Below are 13,114 nucleotides of genomic sequence, written 5' to 3'. Positions count from 1 at the left end.
TCAAGAGAGAGAGAGAGAGCGCGAGAGGCCTCCGATAGCATCGTGTGTCCCTTTATTCTTCCGTAGGCAATTTGAATGGCGACCGAAAGTGGATCTGGATCAAGTCTCCTCTCTCCCTGGATCCGTGGATGGGGAGGGGGAGGATAAATTGGGGGGGGAGGGAAGAGGAGGAGGCCAGAGAACTCGCCTCTCGTCTAGCTTAGATCTAATCTCGCATTCCCGCGCGCTGCGTGCCTAATTAAAGATCGATATCTCCCCGATATTATTGCCACCCCCTTCCCACACGTTCCCTCTCCCATTTCATCCTCCTTCCCTCCCGCCCTTGCCGCGTAGCAGGTTATTAAATTCTCCTATCTGGTGAGATCTGGACCGGCCGGTCCTGCCCGGCCTTATCTGATCCGGTCGATCTCCCGGTCTCGTTACCTTTCGGCCCTATACGTTCCCGTTCTCGTTTTCGATGGATCGACACTTTCGAAATTTCGTGAGGGATGACACGCCGGATAGACATAGGGGAAAAGCGACAGACTCCGATCGACTCTCCGAAAAACCGGAAAGAGAGAGATATCGGTCAGGTGGTGTCTATAATTACTTTATCCTATATTTATTTATTTATTTATTTATTTCGAACATTTTAAATTACTTCGGAATTATCGATTCGAATTTTTTTTTTTTTTTTTTTTTACGCGATCTATTTATCTCGTTTCATTTATTGATTCTCTCGCGTTACTCTCTTCAATCAATCATTTTCCTAAAATTATTATTCTAAATATGATCGGATTAATTATTTTATCACTCCAACTAATTGTTTTAAATAACATTTTCGATGGGGGAATCAACTATTTCCTTTTCTTTGACACGATTATATAATTTGACTCCAGATTACGCTTTCTTTAAAATTTATTTCTCAAAGAAGCGTTTCTCGAGAGGCATCTTTTATCCATCCGGGATTTTTTTGCGTCATTAACGTTTATTACTAATATTTATTTGTTTCTCTTGCATTAATCTTTAATAAATCATTTTCCTAGATTTTTCCTAAAATTATTATTCTAAATATGATCGGATTAATTATTTTATCACTTTAATTAATTTTTTTAAACAACATTTTCGATGGAGGACAACTATTTCCTTTTCTTTGACACGATTATATAATTTGACTCCAGATTACGCTTTCTTTAAAATTTATTTCTCAAAGAAGCGTTTCTCGAGAGGCATCTTTTATCCATCCGGGATTTTTTTGCGTAATTAACGTCTATTACTAATATTTATTTAATTTATTTGCTTCTCTTGCATTAATCTTCAATAAATCAGATTTTTCCTAAAATGATTATTCTAAATATGATCGGATTAATTATTTTATCACTCCAATTAATTTTTTTAAACAACATTTTCGATGGAGGACAACTATTTCCTTTTCTTTGACACGATTATGTAATTTGACTCCAGATTACGCTTTCTTTAAAATTTATTTCTCAAAGAAGCGTTTCTCGAGAGGCATCTTTTATCCATCCGAGATTTTTTTGCGTAATTAACGTCTATTACTAATATTTATTTAATTTATTTGCTTTTCTTGCAATAATCTTCAATAAATCAGATTTTTCCTAAAATTATTATTCTAAATATGATCGGATTAATTGTTTTATCACTCCAACTAATTGTTTTAAACAACATTTTCGATGGAGGACAACTATTTCCTTTTCTTTGACACGATTATATAATTTGACTCCAGATTACGCTTTCTTCAAAATTTATTTCTCAAAGAAGCGTTCCTCGAGAGGCATCTTTTATCCATCCGGGATTACAAGCGAGAAGCAAAAACGAAAAAAAAAGAAGCGCTTATAAACCGTCGGTGCTCCGCCGCTTCCAATTTGTGAAATCGCGCCAGCGACGTTACTCCTTGCCACCCCTATCGACAATCGACCTTCTCCTCCCTCTCTCTCTCTCTCTCTCTCTCTCCCCCTCGTTACCGGAGGTTTTAACGCGGAACAGAAAAAAATCGCCGGCCCGCAGCGTAGCGGAGGAAACCGAAGACGGTGACAGATGGCGCGTGACGATAACGTCTCTCGAAGGTCCTGTTCGCGGGCGAAACGACCCGCGCCGGATCCTGTTCCTGTCGCGAGATAAACGAAACAGCTGCGTCTCGGCGCCGATCAAAGATCTATCTCTCTCTTTCTTTCTCCGCCCAGAGCGCTCTTTCGTGCGCGATCGCGCGGAAATAAATGAGCAACGTGTGCATGATAACGACACACAAATTCGAATACTTTGATTCCCTCGATGATTTTATTTAGATAGCGCGACCGGAGATAATTTTATGTATCTCTACTTCATTTTATTTCGACCTTTCCAAGTCTTTAATCCTTGAATTTGTTCGGTTCCTTTTTCGATTCTCAGAGAGCTTTTAGCATCTCCGAAGTATAGATGCTCGGGTTTGAAATGTAGAAAAAAATAATTTAACATTCAGGATTCGAAGAATTAATCTCACGGATCAAAGAAATTCAAAAGAAATTCTTTTTTTTAAAAAAAAAAAAAAAAGATCGTATATGATGTGGAGAAAAATTAACTGATAGTAATAAAAGTGACTCTTAAGTGAAATCACATTCCTGAAGCGGTCCGAGAGATAGAGGTGTCCCAGAATTGCCAAGGAGGGAGGTGAAACCTTCGGATTTTAATCCTAGGCGAGTCTAATCGCTACTCTGCGATCGGGTGGCAGGAGATTAGGCTAACCAGTTGATATAAAAGATCGATCGCAGGGGAAGAAGAATAAAAAGTGATTCGGCCAGAAAGAGAAGAGGGGAAGATTTTCGGACGAAATGATCGCTGGTTCATGATGGCCAAACAAATTAGTGAGATAGAAAAGATAATGTCGAGTATTTCGATTAACAGACTACTTAGTTAGTTACGGATATAATTTCAGATAAAGACAACATCTGTGTGAACTCGATACAGTTGTATCAATACGGTCGTACGATTAGCATGTCGATGACGTTTGTGGAAACTGTATGAAAATCTGCGGCATTAAAAGATAATAGTTTGCTTTAAAGAAAAAAAGGAATATTAATAGTATTAATATAATTAATATAAATTAAAAAAGAGAGCGACAAAAAATTCTCCCTTGAAATTAAAAATTTTAATATGTGAACAATAATCTCTTTAGATCTTAATTGAATCGTTTTATCATAATCAACCAACTTTATCTTAATTATAATCGTTTGCATCTTAATTATTTAAGTTCTCTCAATTCTAATACGCACCACAATTGAGACTGACATTTTATCAAAACTACAATTATCCCGATATTCTAATCGCGTGCCAGGCATCAAAAAAGTGAAAAAAGAAAAAGAGAGAGAAAGAAGGAGGCAATCGCTCTTTGATACTTTTATTATTAAAGGTTAATAACAATTACCAACATACTATAACCGTTCATCGCGAATCGCGGCACTTATTACAGCTTTTCGCAACGAGAGCTAATCGTGATTAAGTGGTAACGGTCGAAAGTCGGAACGTCGACGTTTTATCAACGCCAAATATCAGGCTTATCGTCGTCCTTTAAGATAATTACTATGATCGTTGTCCTTACGAAAGAGAAGGTGGAGGAGGCGTAAACGCAAAGTACGAAGGCGGAGGTGGCGACGATGGAGGCTCGCTCCGCATGAATAATGCGCTCCACGACGCGATCCGAGCTTCCCAGAAGACCGTCGTTGAACTGTGATACTATACCTTGAGTACTGATCCAAGTATTGGACGACACAATAAAGCTGTTACGTATCTGGCTCTCGCGAAATAAGATTGCGAATCAGAGGCTCTCAATGTTCCGACACGTATTTATTAAAGCATATATTGAATGAGAAAATTCATATCTCAAGAAGATAAACTGTCAGGAATACTGATGGAATTTGGATGCTATCAATTTTGTCAAAATTATTAAAAGAATGTCATAAAATATTATTTAAAACGTTATTATTAGTATAAAATTTAATTAGCAATTTAAACGCTTTAATCAGCTGATTTCTGTCAAAAAATATCAGTAAAGCGTTAATTTGCTAATTGAATTTCAACATAATAATATGTTAACAAATTAAAATAGTAATATGTTGTAAGTAATATATACCTTATCCTCGATTAATATTTTTTGACAGAAATCAGCTGATAGCTGTCAAAAATATTAAACGAATTTAAAGTGTCATAAAATATTATTTAAAACTATTTTAATGTTTACAACATATTATTAGTTTAAAATTTAATTGGCAATTAACGCTTTTCAAAATAATAATATGTTAAAAAATTAAAACAATATATAATATATACCTTATCCTCGATTAATATTTTTTGACAGAAATCAGCTGATAACTGTCAAAAATATTAAACGAGTTTAAAGTATCATAAAATATCATTAAAAATATATTATTTTTCTAAAATATTAGTTTAAAATTTAATTAGCAAGTTATACGCTTTAATCAACTGATTTCTGTCAAGAAAAAAATAAAGAGTTAATTTGCTAATTAAACATAAAAATAATGTTAGAAAAAATTAAAATAGCAATGCGTGCGGTGACGATCGATTGTCACGTGTATAATTAAAGTGCTGGAAATCGAACTCCGCGATTCTTGCGCGTTCGATTCGATGTTCCACGAAGGGCGACACGTCGATCGCAAGCTTCCCCTCGCAAGAGAGAAACTCTCGCGAGTTGAGCTCTCACTTAGCGGCCGCGTTGTCACGATCGGGACCTTAGCGACATTAGCATATCTCCACGATGCAGCGTGTAAGGGGTGCGAACGGGGGGTGCGAGCGAAGGAAGAGAAGGGAAAGGGAGACAAAGCAAATGGACACGGAACGGTATATGCGCGATCTCGTGGGTCGTGAAAAGGCGTCCACGATCCGTAATGCGAATCGGTAAGGGAAACCAGGGGGAAGGAGGGAAGGAAGGGTGAGAGAGGAAAGTAGAAGACTCACTCAGCGAGCTCTTACTGCCTGTTACCTGTACGTCGCGTGTTTGCCTACCCGCGTCACGATCAGGATCCTATTTGCATAGCGCCGATGAAGCTGCTACCGTCTTGCCGCCCGCAATCCTGCTTTCTCGTTTCCGCAGGATTCGCGTACGTTGGTCTAGTTTGAAAGGTATCGTTGTACGCAAATCGTGGCCTATCCTTGATCGAAGGGTGTACCTGAAATTATATAGAAATTACACAACGTAAGAAAAAATATCCCTTTAAAATGGAATTTTATTTTTATATATTCAATATGATTCAAAAATAAATTTTTTACAAGTGACGGAAAGTATTTTTTTTGTTTTTTTTATTTGACAATTAATTGGAAGACAGTTTGTAAAGGTTTAAAAATTTATAAGATTTAATTGAGAGAGGGAGGGGGAAAGAGAAGTGTCGATGTCGACTGAAGGTGAAAAAGGAAGGTATAAGCGGTATAATAAATGCCCCGCATACCTACTTATTACTTTAACGAGCGGACGTTTTTTGCATCACGCGTACTTTTGGTCACGGAAAGTGCGATGATTTACCGAGACATCACGTGTGCTTGTGCGACTTGTCAAGAGTATGTCTCACCTACGCATCTCTGATCGTTTATCGATCTTTGTCTCATTAAATTAACATTAAATTAACATTCACCCCCGGTTTCTTCATATATATATATATATATATATATAATTTAATTTCACCATCTTTTTGCAACGATCACAAACCATGTTTATCTCAATCTTCGAAATGATATACGTAGTGCTATATAACATTTCTATTTTTTTTTGATGCATTAAAAGCTAGATAATTTTACAGTAATTATAATATTAGCCCAGAAAGAAAGAAATATAATTATTCTTCGCAAGTGAAAAAATTTATTTAAATTTTTTTTCCAAAAGTGTGATTAACAAAAGGTAGAAGATTTACGAGATGTAAAGAAATAAACGTTCTGTCGAATTGGATATTTACTTTAAATATTTAAAGTTAAAAAAATGCAGAGAATCTTTAAAATTTCATTAGCAATTAACGCTTTTTCAAAATAATAATATGTTAAAAAATTAAAATAGTAATATACCTTATCCTTGATTAATTTTTTTTTTTGACAGAAATCAGCTGATAACTGTCAAAAATATTAAACGAGTTTGAAGTATCATAAAATATCATTAAAAATATATTATTTTTGTAACATATTAGTGAAAAATATAATTAGCAAGTTAACGCTTTAAGCTGATTTCTGTGAAGAAAGATCTCAGAAGTTTCTTCATTCAAAATGTTGAATCTAAAATATTGAAAAATATTACGGGATTCAAAAAGGAAGGAACTTAATTATGAACTTATCGTTGCGTGATGCATCAATTATATCGGGACGCCGGAATAAATCGACCGGAATTTGAGGCTCATTAGCGGAATGGAGTATCGGAAGAAGGGTCGTATCGCGCAGGGTGAAAGGAGAAGGAGGCCGGGGATCGAAAGTACGAGTTTCCGGCTCCGTTCTTCAGTGCGACGCCGAGTCGAGTGCGATTGCTCGCTTCTTGCATAAAGCGGGGCCGAAGGTGTACACGGTATCGGTTCCAAGAAAGGCTTATCAGGCCGCGGATATGTTAATGGAGGCCGTGTTGTGCCTCCCTCCGTTCTCTCCTCCGCCGGCACCTTTTCGAGATATATTGCACCCCAACAGTCGCGCGATGGAGGAGGTGGTTGGTTGGTTGGTTGGTTGGTCGCTCGTAAGCTGGTGGTTGCTGCTAGATGCAGCCTTCTCGCGATCGGCAACGTGTGCATTGTATAAGTATGCATGTGCAATTAAGAATGCTCCGACTTTACGATGGAAAAATTTAAAGAGTTAAAAGATTATAGTTATTGCGACGTGGCTTCTAATCTACACAGGGAGAATTTTTTCTTAGAATTTATCCTGAAAGTCATGATAATCGTGAGAAATTTTGTAAGAGTTTCTCTGATTAATATTTACCACGATAAAATTTTAAGGGAAAATTCTCTGTGTAAAGGTTTTCTTATCTTCAAAATTTCACGCTGAAGCTTTAGAAATTTTATTTCTAGATTGAAAAATGTTTCAAGGTGTGTGGAAAGAGAAACAATTTTCAAGTTTTAGGATAAGTTCTATTCTTTGTTTTATTATACTTTGTTCTTTTCTAATTATGAAATTAAGAATATTCCTTAGACACATTCTCTCAATGAATGATTTTGCTTCTTCGAAGTTTCCAGGATATTCGAAAGCGTGAACATAAAAATCTCACTTGGTTGCGAATGTTTGAATGCGAAACAAATTCTTAGAGGATCTTGAAATATTCTGGCTACTTCTCCCTTCGAATCCTCGAGCCATTGTGTTCCCGGATTATCGAGCCCGCGGATCCCCAGATCTCCGGACCGATCGCGAACCAATGCATGCTCGGAGATCATCTCGAAAATAATCTCTCGTTCGATAATAGAACCCCGGGGAAAGAAACTAAGCGTGAGAGATAAGGGAGCTTTATCTACAACCTCTATCATACATACATCTTTCTCTCTCTCTCTCTCTCTCTCTTATATTCTCTCTTCAATCGTGAGATAAAGAGATCTATCCACGCGGCCTCCACCTCTTCTCCAATCGTACATCTGAGATCACGAAGAAGGAGCGGACGAGGGTCGCGGATGAACTTGCAGACGTCGTCGTCGCTAGCGAACGTATAGTATGCATGGCTGCGCAATTAAGGCCCGCGATCAGTCCCGTCTCGAGATAGAAAGAGAGAGAGAGACGGAAATCAACTGGAGGGAAAAAGGGAGGCTGTGTGCGCTGCCACGCCACAGTCGATCCATCGATGACCGCTTATTTACAGAGAAGCCGGAGAGAGGAAGGAACACGACCCGGAGTGTAGATGCGAGTGCTGGATAGCCCAGCGAGCTCGTTGCAACCCTTTACCTAATCTACCCAAGCATCTTCCTTCAAGTCCTCCCTCTGTCTTCTCTCTTCCTTGCCCGAGGAGGCAATTAAAGCATCCGGGTAATTCTCGAGTCTCAATCTCTCGCGACGACAAGCCACCTGGATCGTTGGATCTCTTGTAGAGGTCCTTGACGATCTATCGAGAAAAAGGTGTCTAAAAAATTGCATCGAAAATTCGAAAAATCCTCGACTATCGATCGTTTTCATCAACTGCACAGTCTCGTTTATTCGCGCATTTTCTGTTAATACACAGAATTTTCTCTTAGAATTTGTTCTGAAAATCATGATAATCGTGGGACAATGTGGAAGAATTTTATAAGAGTTTTTCTAATTAATATTTACCACAATAAAAAAATATTATTGTATTTCGCAATATTTGCTATATATTTTTTGTTTATTCCAGTTCAAATGTATAACAAATATTTCTTGTCCCTATTTTATAATCTCGTTTTAATTAATTAAATTTTCTTATGAACTCAACTCTTTTTCCCTAATCGATTAAATATTAATTTCTTCAAAACATCTCCTTTTTTGAAACTTAATTTTTTGTTAATCTAAATTAAATTCTTTTTTCGATTATCAATGCAATTTTGTCGAATCCATTAACAATTCAACTATCAATATTACAAGATTAAACCTATCAGTGTAAGGGCATATTCGCCGGGACCAGCCCTTAGATCCTGAAGACTATTCAACTATTCAGAGACAGCCTGCGCGCGACCTTCGAAGTAGGGGATGAAAGGCGGCATGCGAAGGGCGCAATTGGTGGTTGTTCCGAATGGGAGGATATACGCAAAGGGCCGCTATATATCGAGGTCCATTAGAGATCCGGATAGTCCGAGAGTGGCATCGTCTGCGTGCACGTCGCTCTCTTTTGCTCTTTCTCTTTTTCCCTCATCTCGATCAACGATGATAGTTGTCTCGCGAGTTACTTCCGCATCGACAAAATTGACGTCCCCGGATTTCATCTTCCGTATTTTAATTATAAAAATTATTTTCAATATTATATCTTGAGATTTTTAATTGATTTCATAACAATTTTATACCGAATTTATTATATTATCCTTTATCATTATTTTCTCTCTCTCGTTTTCAAGAGATCTTTTTTTCATTAACATGAAGTATCAGTTGAAGGAAGGAAAAGAATATTTTTCCATAATTTTTGCGAATATTCCCGTTTGTTTGATTGGTGTTTATAGATGTTTTAAATGTGATTCTAGGGGAGGATGAAGAATGGAGTGACTCGGAAAAGACCCCGTCGGTGAGCAGCGGCGTGGACGGTGGCGGATCCGCGGTGTCGAGTCCAATCGCGCCACCAGTAGTCGAGGAGGACTCGAGTTTACCACCTCCTCCGAGACTCAACCCCACGTCATCCTCGACCAGTTCCTCGGCCAGTGAGGATATCAGACTGCGCCTGAGCGTGCTTTCGGAGGATACTAGGAAGCGTCTGGTCAGCCTTACCGAGGACATCGAGGTGCGCTTATTTCTATTTCCAATATCTTATAAACTCGTTTCTCCAGAATTAAAAAATAATCTCAATTTGACAATTCCACTCTTAATTTTGAATTAATAAATATAATTGTGCACCAGGTCGCCAGGAGCATACGAGGAGACCGTCATGGGCCATCGTCTAGAAACGTACGAACGCGAGAGTCGAGTCCCAAGGACGTCGATGAGGAGCAACAGGCTGTTAAGGACGAAGAGTGTCAGCCGAGGCCGTCGTCGTCCACTGCCATTAGGAGACGAGACTCCGTCTGCCGCAGGGACTCGGAGGATTCCGTCACCGCGGTGGCCACCGAGGCCAAGAGGATGAGACTCGACGACGAGGCAACACCAAGACTGAGACTCAATGCTAGTCTGGCGACGGATCCCGCATTGCGACCCGCTGCTGTCGCCGCGCTTACCGTGAAGCCGGAGAACACGTCGCCGCCGAACCAGACGCCGCCGCTTCCAGCCGGGCTTCAGAACGGTGATTATAGTTCCAATTGGATCCACATTAGTATTGTCCACTTTATTTTCATTCAGGAACATCTAAAACAGAAAAATTTGGTATCTCAAAATCTGGAGGTTTAGATATGTTTCAAGCTTTCAATTTTTCAAGAATCAGAACAGATATATGAGCAGTGTTGTGGTTAGATAATTTTAAAATTAGATAAAGTTGAGATAAAAGTATGTAAACTTATCTTAGATAAGATAAAGATGATTTTATTTTAAATATATCTAGACAAAAGATAAAATTATATAGCTAGAAATAGAAAATATGAATATATATTTCTTTTATAACTGTGTTTACATAAGCGGTCCTAAAAATAATATTATCTGGAAGTTATCTGATAATGAATCGCTATATAATTTTATCTTTTGTCTAGATATATTTAAAATAAAATCACCTTTATCTTATCTAAGATAAGTTTATATATTTTTATTATTATCTATATAAAGATAAGAAGATGACGTCAAATTTTATCTAGATCTAGGTGATTAGCTGTATAATTGTATTTAGATAACAGCAAACAATAGATCCGTTTGTGTTGACTGCATTCTGCACTAGTTCAGAGGTTGTCTTTTTGCTCGACATTAGAAGGAAAAAGATATGAGAAACACGAGTTTGCTCTTCCAGAATCTGACAAGGTTCGCAAGAATAAAAACTAATAAGATCTCTTGAAATGAATTTCATGTCAGCGATCGCGTCGGGCCGACTGTTCGTGCTGCCAACTGATGGCAAGGAGACGATCACGGTGGAGCCGGCGAGACCCCCGCAATTTGCCCTGACCTGTCCGCCGTGTGGTATCCGGTTCAGCTCGCCCAGCACCCTCGAGGCTCATCGCACCTTCTACTGCGCCCATCGACCGCGCGCGGACGAGGACGCGACGAACGACGAGGACGAGGACGGCGGCGGCGGAAAGTCCGGTGGCAAGTTCGAGGCGCGAAAGGCGTACGCGTGTCCGCACTGCTCGTACAGCGCCGACAAAAAGGTATCCCTGAATCGTCACATGCGGATGCACGCAACCTCGCCGGTGCCGACGACGATACCAACATCGGCGACGGCGGTGTCGGCGAACCCAAACTCCTCGACGAGCAACTCTACTGGTCAAACGACCGCGTCTAATGGTTCTCTAAACGAGGAGGCTGAAAGATACTGCAGGAATTGTGACATCAGGTTCAGCTCCTTGAAGACGTACAGGTATGTGAAATAGTTTAAGAAGTTTTGGTTAAGAAAGAGAAGTCTATTATATGAAATAATCCGTAGATTTGAAAGAAAATTATATACATCTATAGATTCTTTGATATAGAAATACAGATAGTTAAATTATTAATTTGATTTACAGGGCACATAAGACACATTATTGCAGTACTAGGCACGTGGTGAAAGACACGTCGTTATCGACGCCGACGGCGACGTCGACATCCTCGGTGAAAGCATCGCCGCCGAACAACTCGAGTCCCGATGATTCGCCGCCTCCGCAACCGTGTCTGGCGCTACCTACCAATCCCATTCTTATCGTACCATATTCGTTGTTCCGCGGTGCGAGCGTCCTCGCCGCGCCGACACTTCCGGCTCCTGACACAGCGTGCTTCCTTCTGCCAAACGGTTCGTATCCATCGTTTTCGAGTAATTACAAAGACTAATTAAAGTACACATAATTCTCGAGATCAATATAAATTAGATATAAAAAATAGGTAACGCGCGATACACTTTACAAAGAATAATCTCAAGTAACGTTCACTTAACTAACGTCTTCAGGTTCCCTTCAGCCAATGACGAGAGGCCTCGCTGCCACGACCCAGAACACGATAGTAGAACCTCCGGCCGTCTTAAGGGCGGCGAACAAACCCTCGACGCCGGCTTCGGTGGTCGTGGCAACGTCCACGTCACCGTCTGCCTCGGCGCCCCTCGATCTCAGTGTGCGCAGATCGCCGGTGCACCAGGACGAGAAGGAAAACAGAATGTCACCAGCGCCATCATCCTTGCCGCCACCTCCAGGCAGTCCCAGATCCAGGGGCAGCGGTAGTCCTAGAACGAGGTCCATCGGCCCGGCGCAAACGGTAGCTGTCGCTCCACCCGCACCCACGGAACTCGCCCTGAGACTCGCCGAGCTGCCACCACCTCCGGTTCCTGGGGTACTCGTCAAGCAGGGCGTCTCCAGGTGAGTTCGGGGTTTCTCGAGAAATTTAATTTTTGAAATTTCGAGTTTTTGAACTTCTTATTTAAAAATTGTTGTGAAAAATATAGAGAAAGTCGCGTAAACTAAAGAAATTTTTAATTTTTGAAACTTTATGAGATTACATCGTCCAAGTTTCGATTTTTCTCTAGGTGCAAAGAATGCAATATCGTGTTCTGTCGACACGAGAATTTTGTCGCTCATAAGAAGCATTACTGCCAAGCAAGGGAGACGACGGTAAGCAACAGTCCACCACCCCCTGGCACACCTTCGCCACCCATCTGCGTCCAGCTCATCTGTGCCGCGTGCGGCATCAAATTCGCTTCCATGGATAATCTGGTTGCTCATCAGGCATTTTATTGTCCTAAGAGGCCCGAACCACAAGAGCATCATACGCGGTGTACTAAGTGCAAGGTATAGTCAACACAAAAGAATCCAAGGATTAGGAAGACGACGTAAAAAGAATATCTCAAAAATTTGAACGGCTAAAAGGGTAGATAGCAAATTTAGAACGCCTTTAAATCTACTTGTCGTGTTCTAAAAATTAAATTTTTTTTGATTTTTAAACATAGCTGAAGTTTTTACTTTATCTTCATGGTGATATCCTGTCTATCTCTTCTCAATCTTTCAACATGTTAACATGTTGAACATTTTTAATGAGAAGAGACATTCTTATCGTAGGCGATAATAGAACCTGGCAGTAACCATACCTGCGCTACTGGCACGACTGGTGGTTGGCGATGTCCAGTTTGTGGAGCTGTCAGTCCCACGGCTGGTGCTGCTCAACGTCACATGGATGCCCACCAAGGCGTCAAGGCCTTCCGATGCACGATTTGCCGTTACAAAGGCAATACTCTTCGCGGCATGAGAACCCACATCAGAATGCACTTTGAAAAGCGGGGAACCGATTTACAGGTGGATCTCTGTTCTCTCTAATCTTCTTTTTCAATTTTATCCAACTGAAACATATTTAAATTTTTTTACATAAAATAAACTATTATATTAAAATATGTGTTAATTAAAACATACAATTATTTACTTTTATATAG

The 13,114-nt window shown here is 39.8% G+C and overlaps 1 protein-coding gene across 2 annotated transcripts in view; it reads left to right on the top strand.

Moving 5' to 3' along the window:
• ush (Zinc finger protein ush) overlaps window positions 1–13,114 on the top strand; it is a 184,135-nt gene that overhangs the window by 167,886 nt on the left and 3,135 nt on the right. For both annotated transcript variants that reach the window (XM_029308812.2, XM_029308810.2), the window contains exons 2-8: window positions 9,123–9,376; window positions 9,493–9,871; window positions 10,585–11,086; window positions 11,232–11,494; window positions 11,648–12,050; window positions 12,218–12,479; window positions 12,747–12,980. In XM_029308812.2, coding sequence (XP_029164645.1) covers window positions 9,123–9,376; window positions 9,493–9,871; window positions 10,585–11,086; window positions 11,232–11,494; window positions 11,648–12,050; window positions 12,218–12,479; window positions 12,747–12,980 — 2,297 coding nt within the window. The remainder of the gene's footprint in view (window positions 1–9,122; window positions 9,377–9,492; window positions 9,872–10,584; window positions 11,087–11,231; window positions 11,495–11,647; window positions 12,051–12,217; window positions 12,480–12,746; window positions 12,981–13,114) is intronic.

Source organism: Nylanderia fulva, unplaced genomic scaffold (genome assembly GCF_048542155.1).
Source record: "Nylanderia fulva isolate GAGA-0341 unplaced genomic scaffold, ASM4854215v1 Scaffold15, whole genome shotgun sequence".
NCBI classification, from domain to species: Eukaryota; Metazoa; Arthropoda; class Insecta; order Hymenoptera; family Formicidae; genus Nylanderia; species Nylanderia fulva.
The sequence above is the reverse complement of the archived record's forward strand: the minus strand, read 5'-3'. Positions and strand labels throughout refer to the sequence as shown.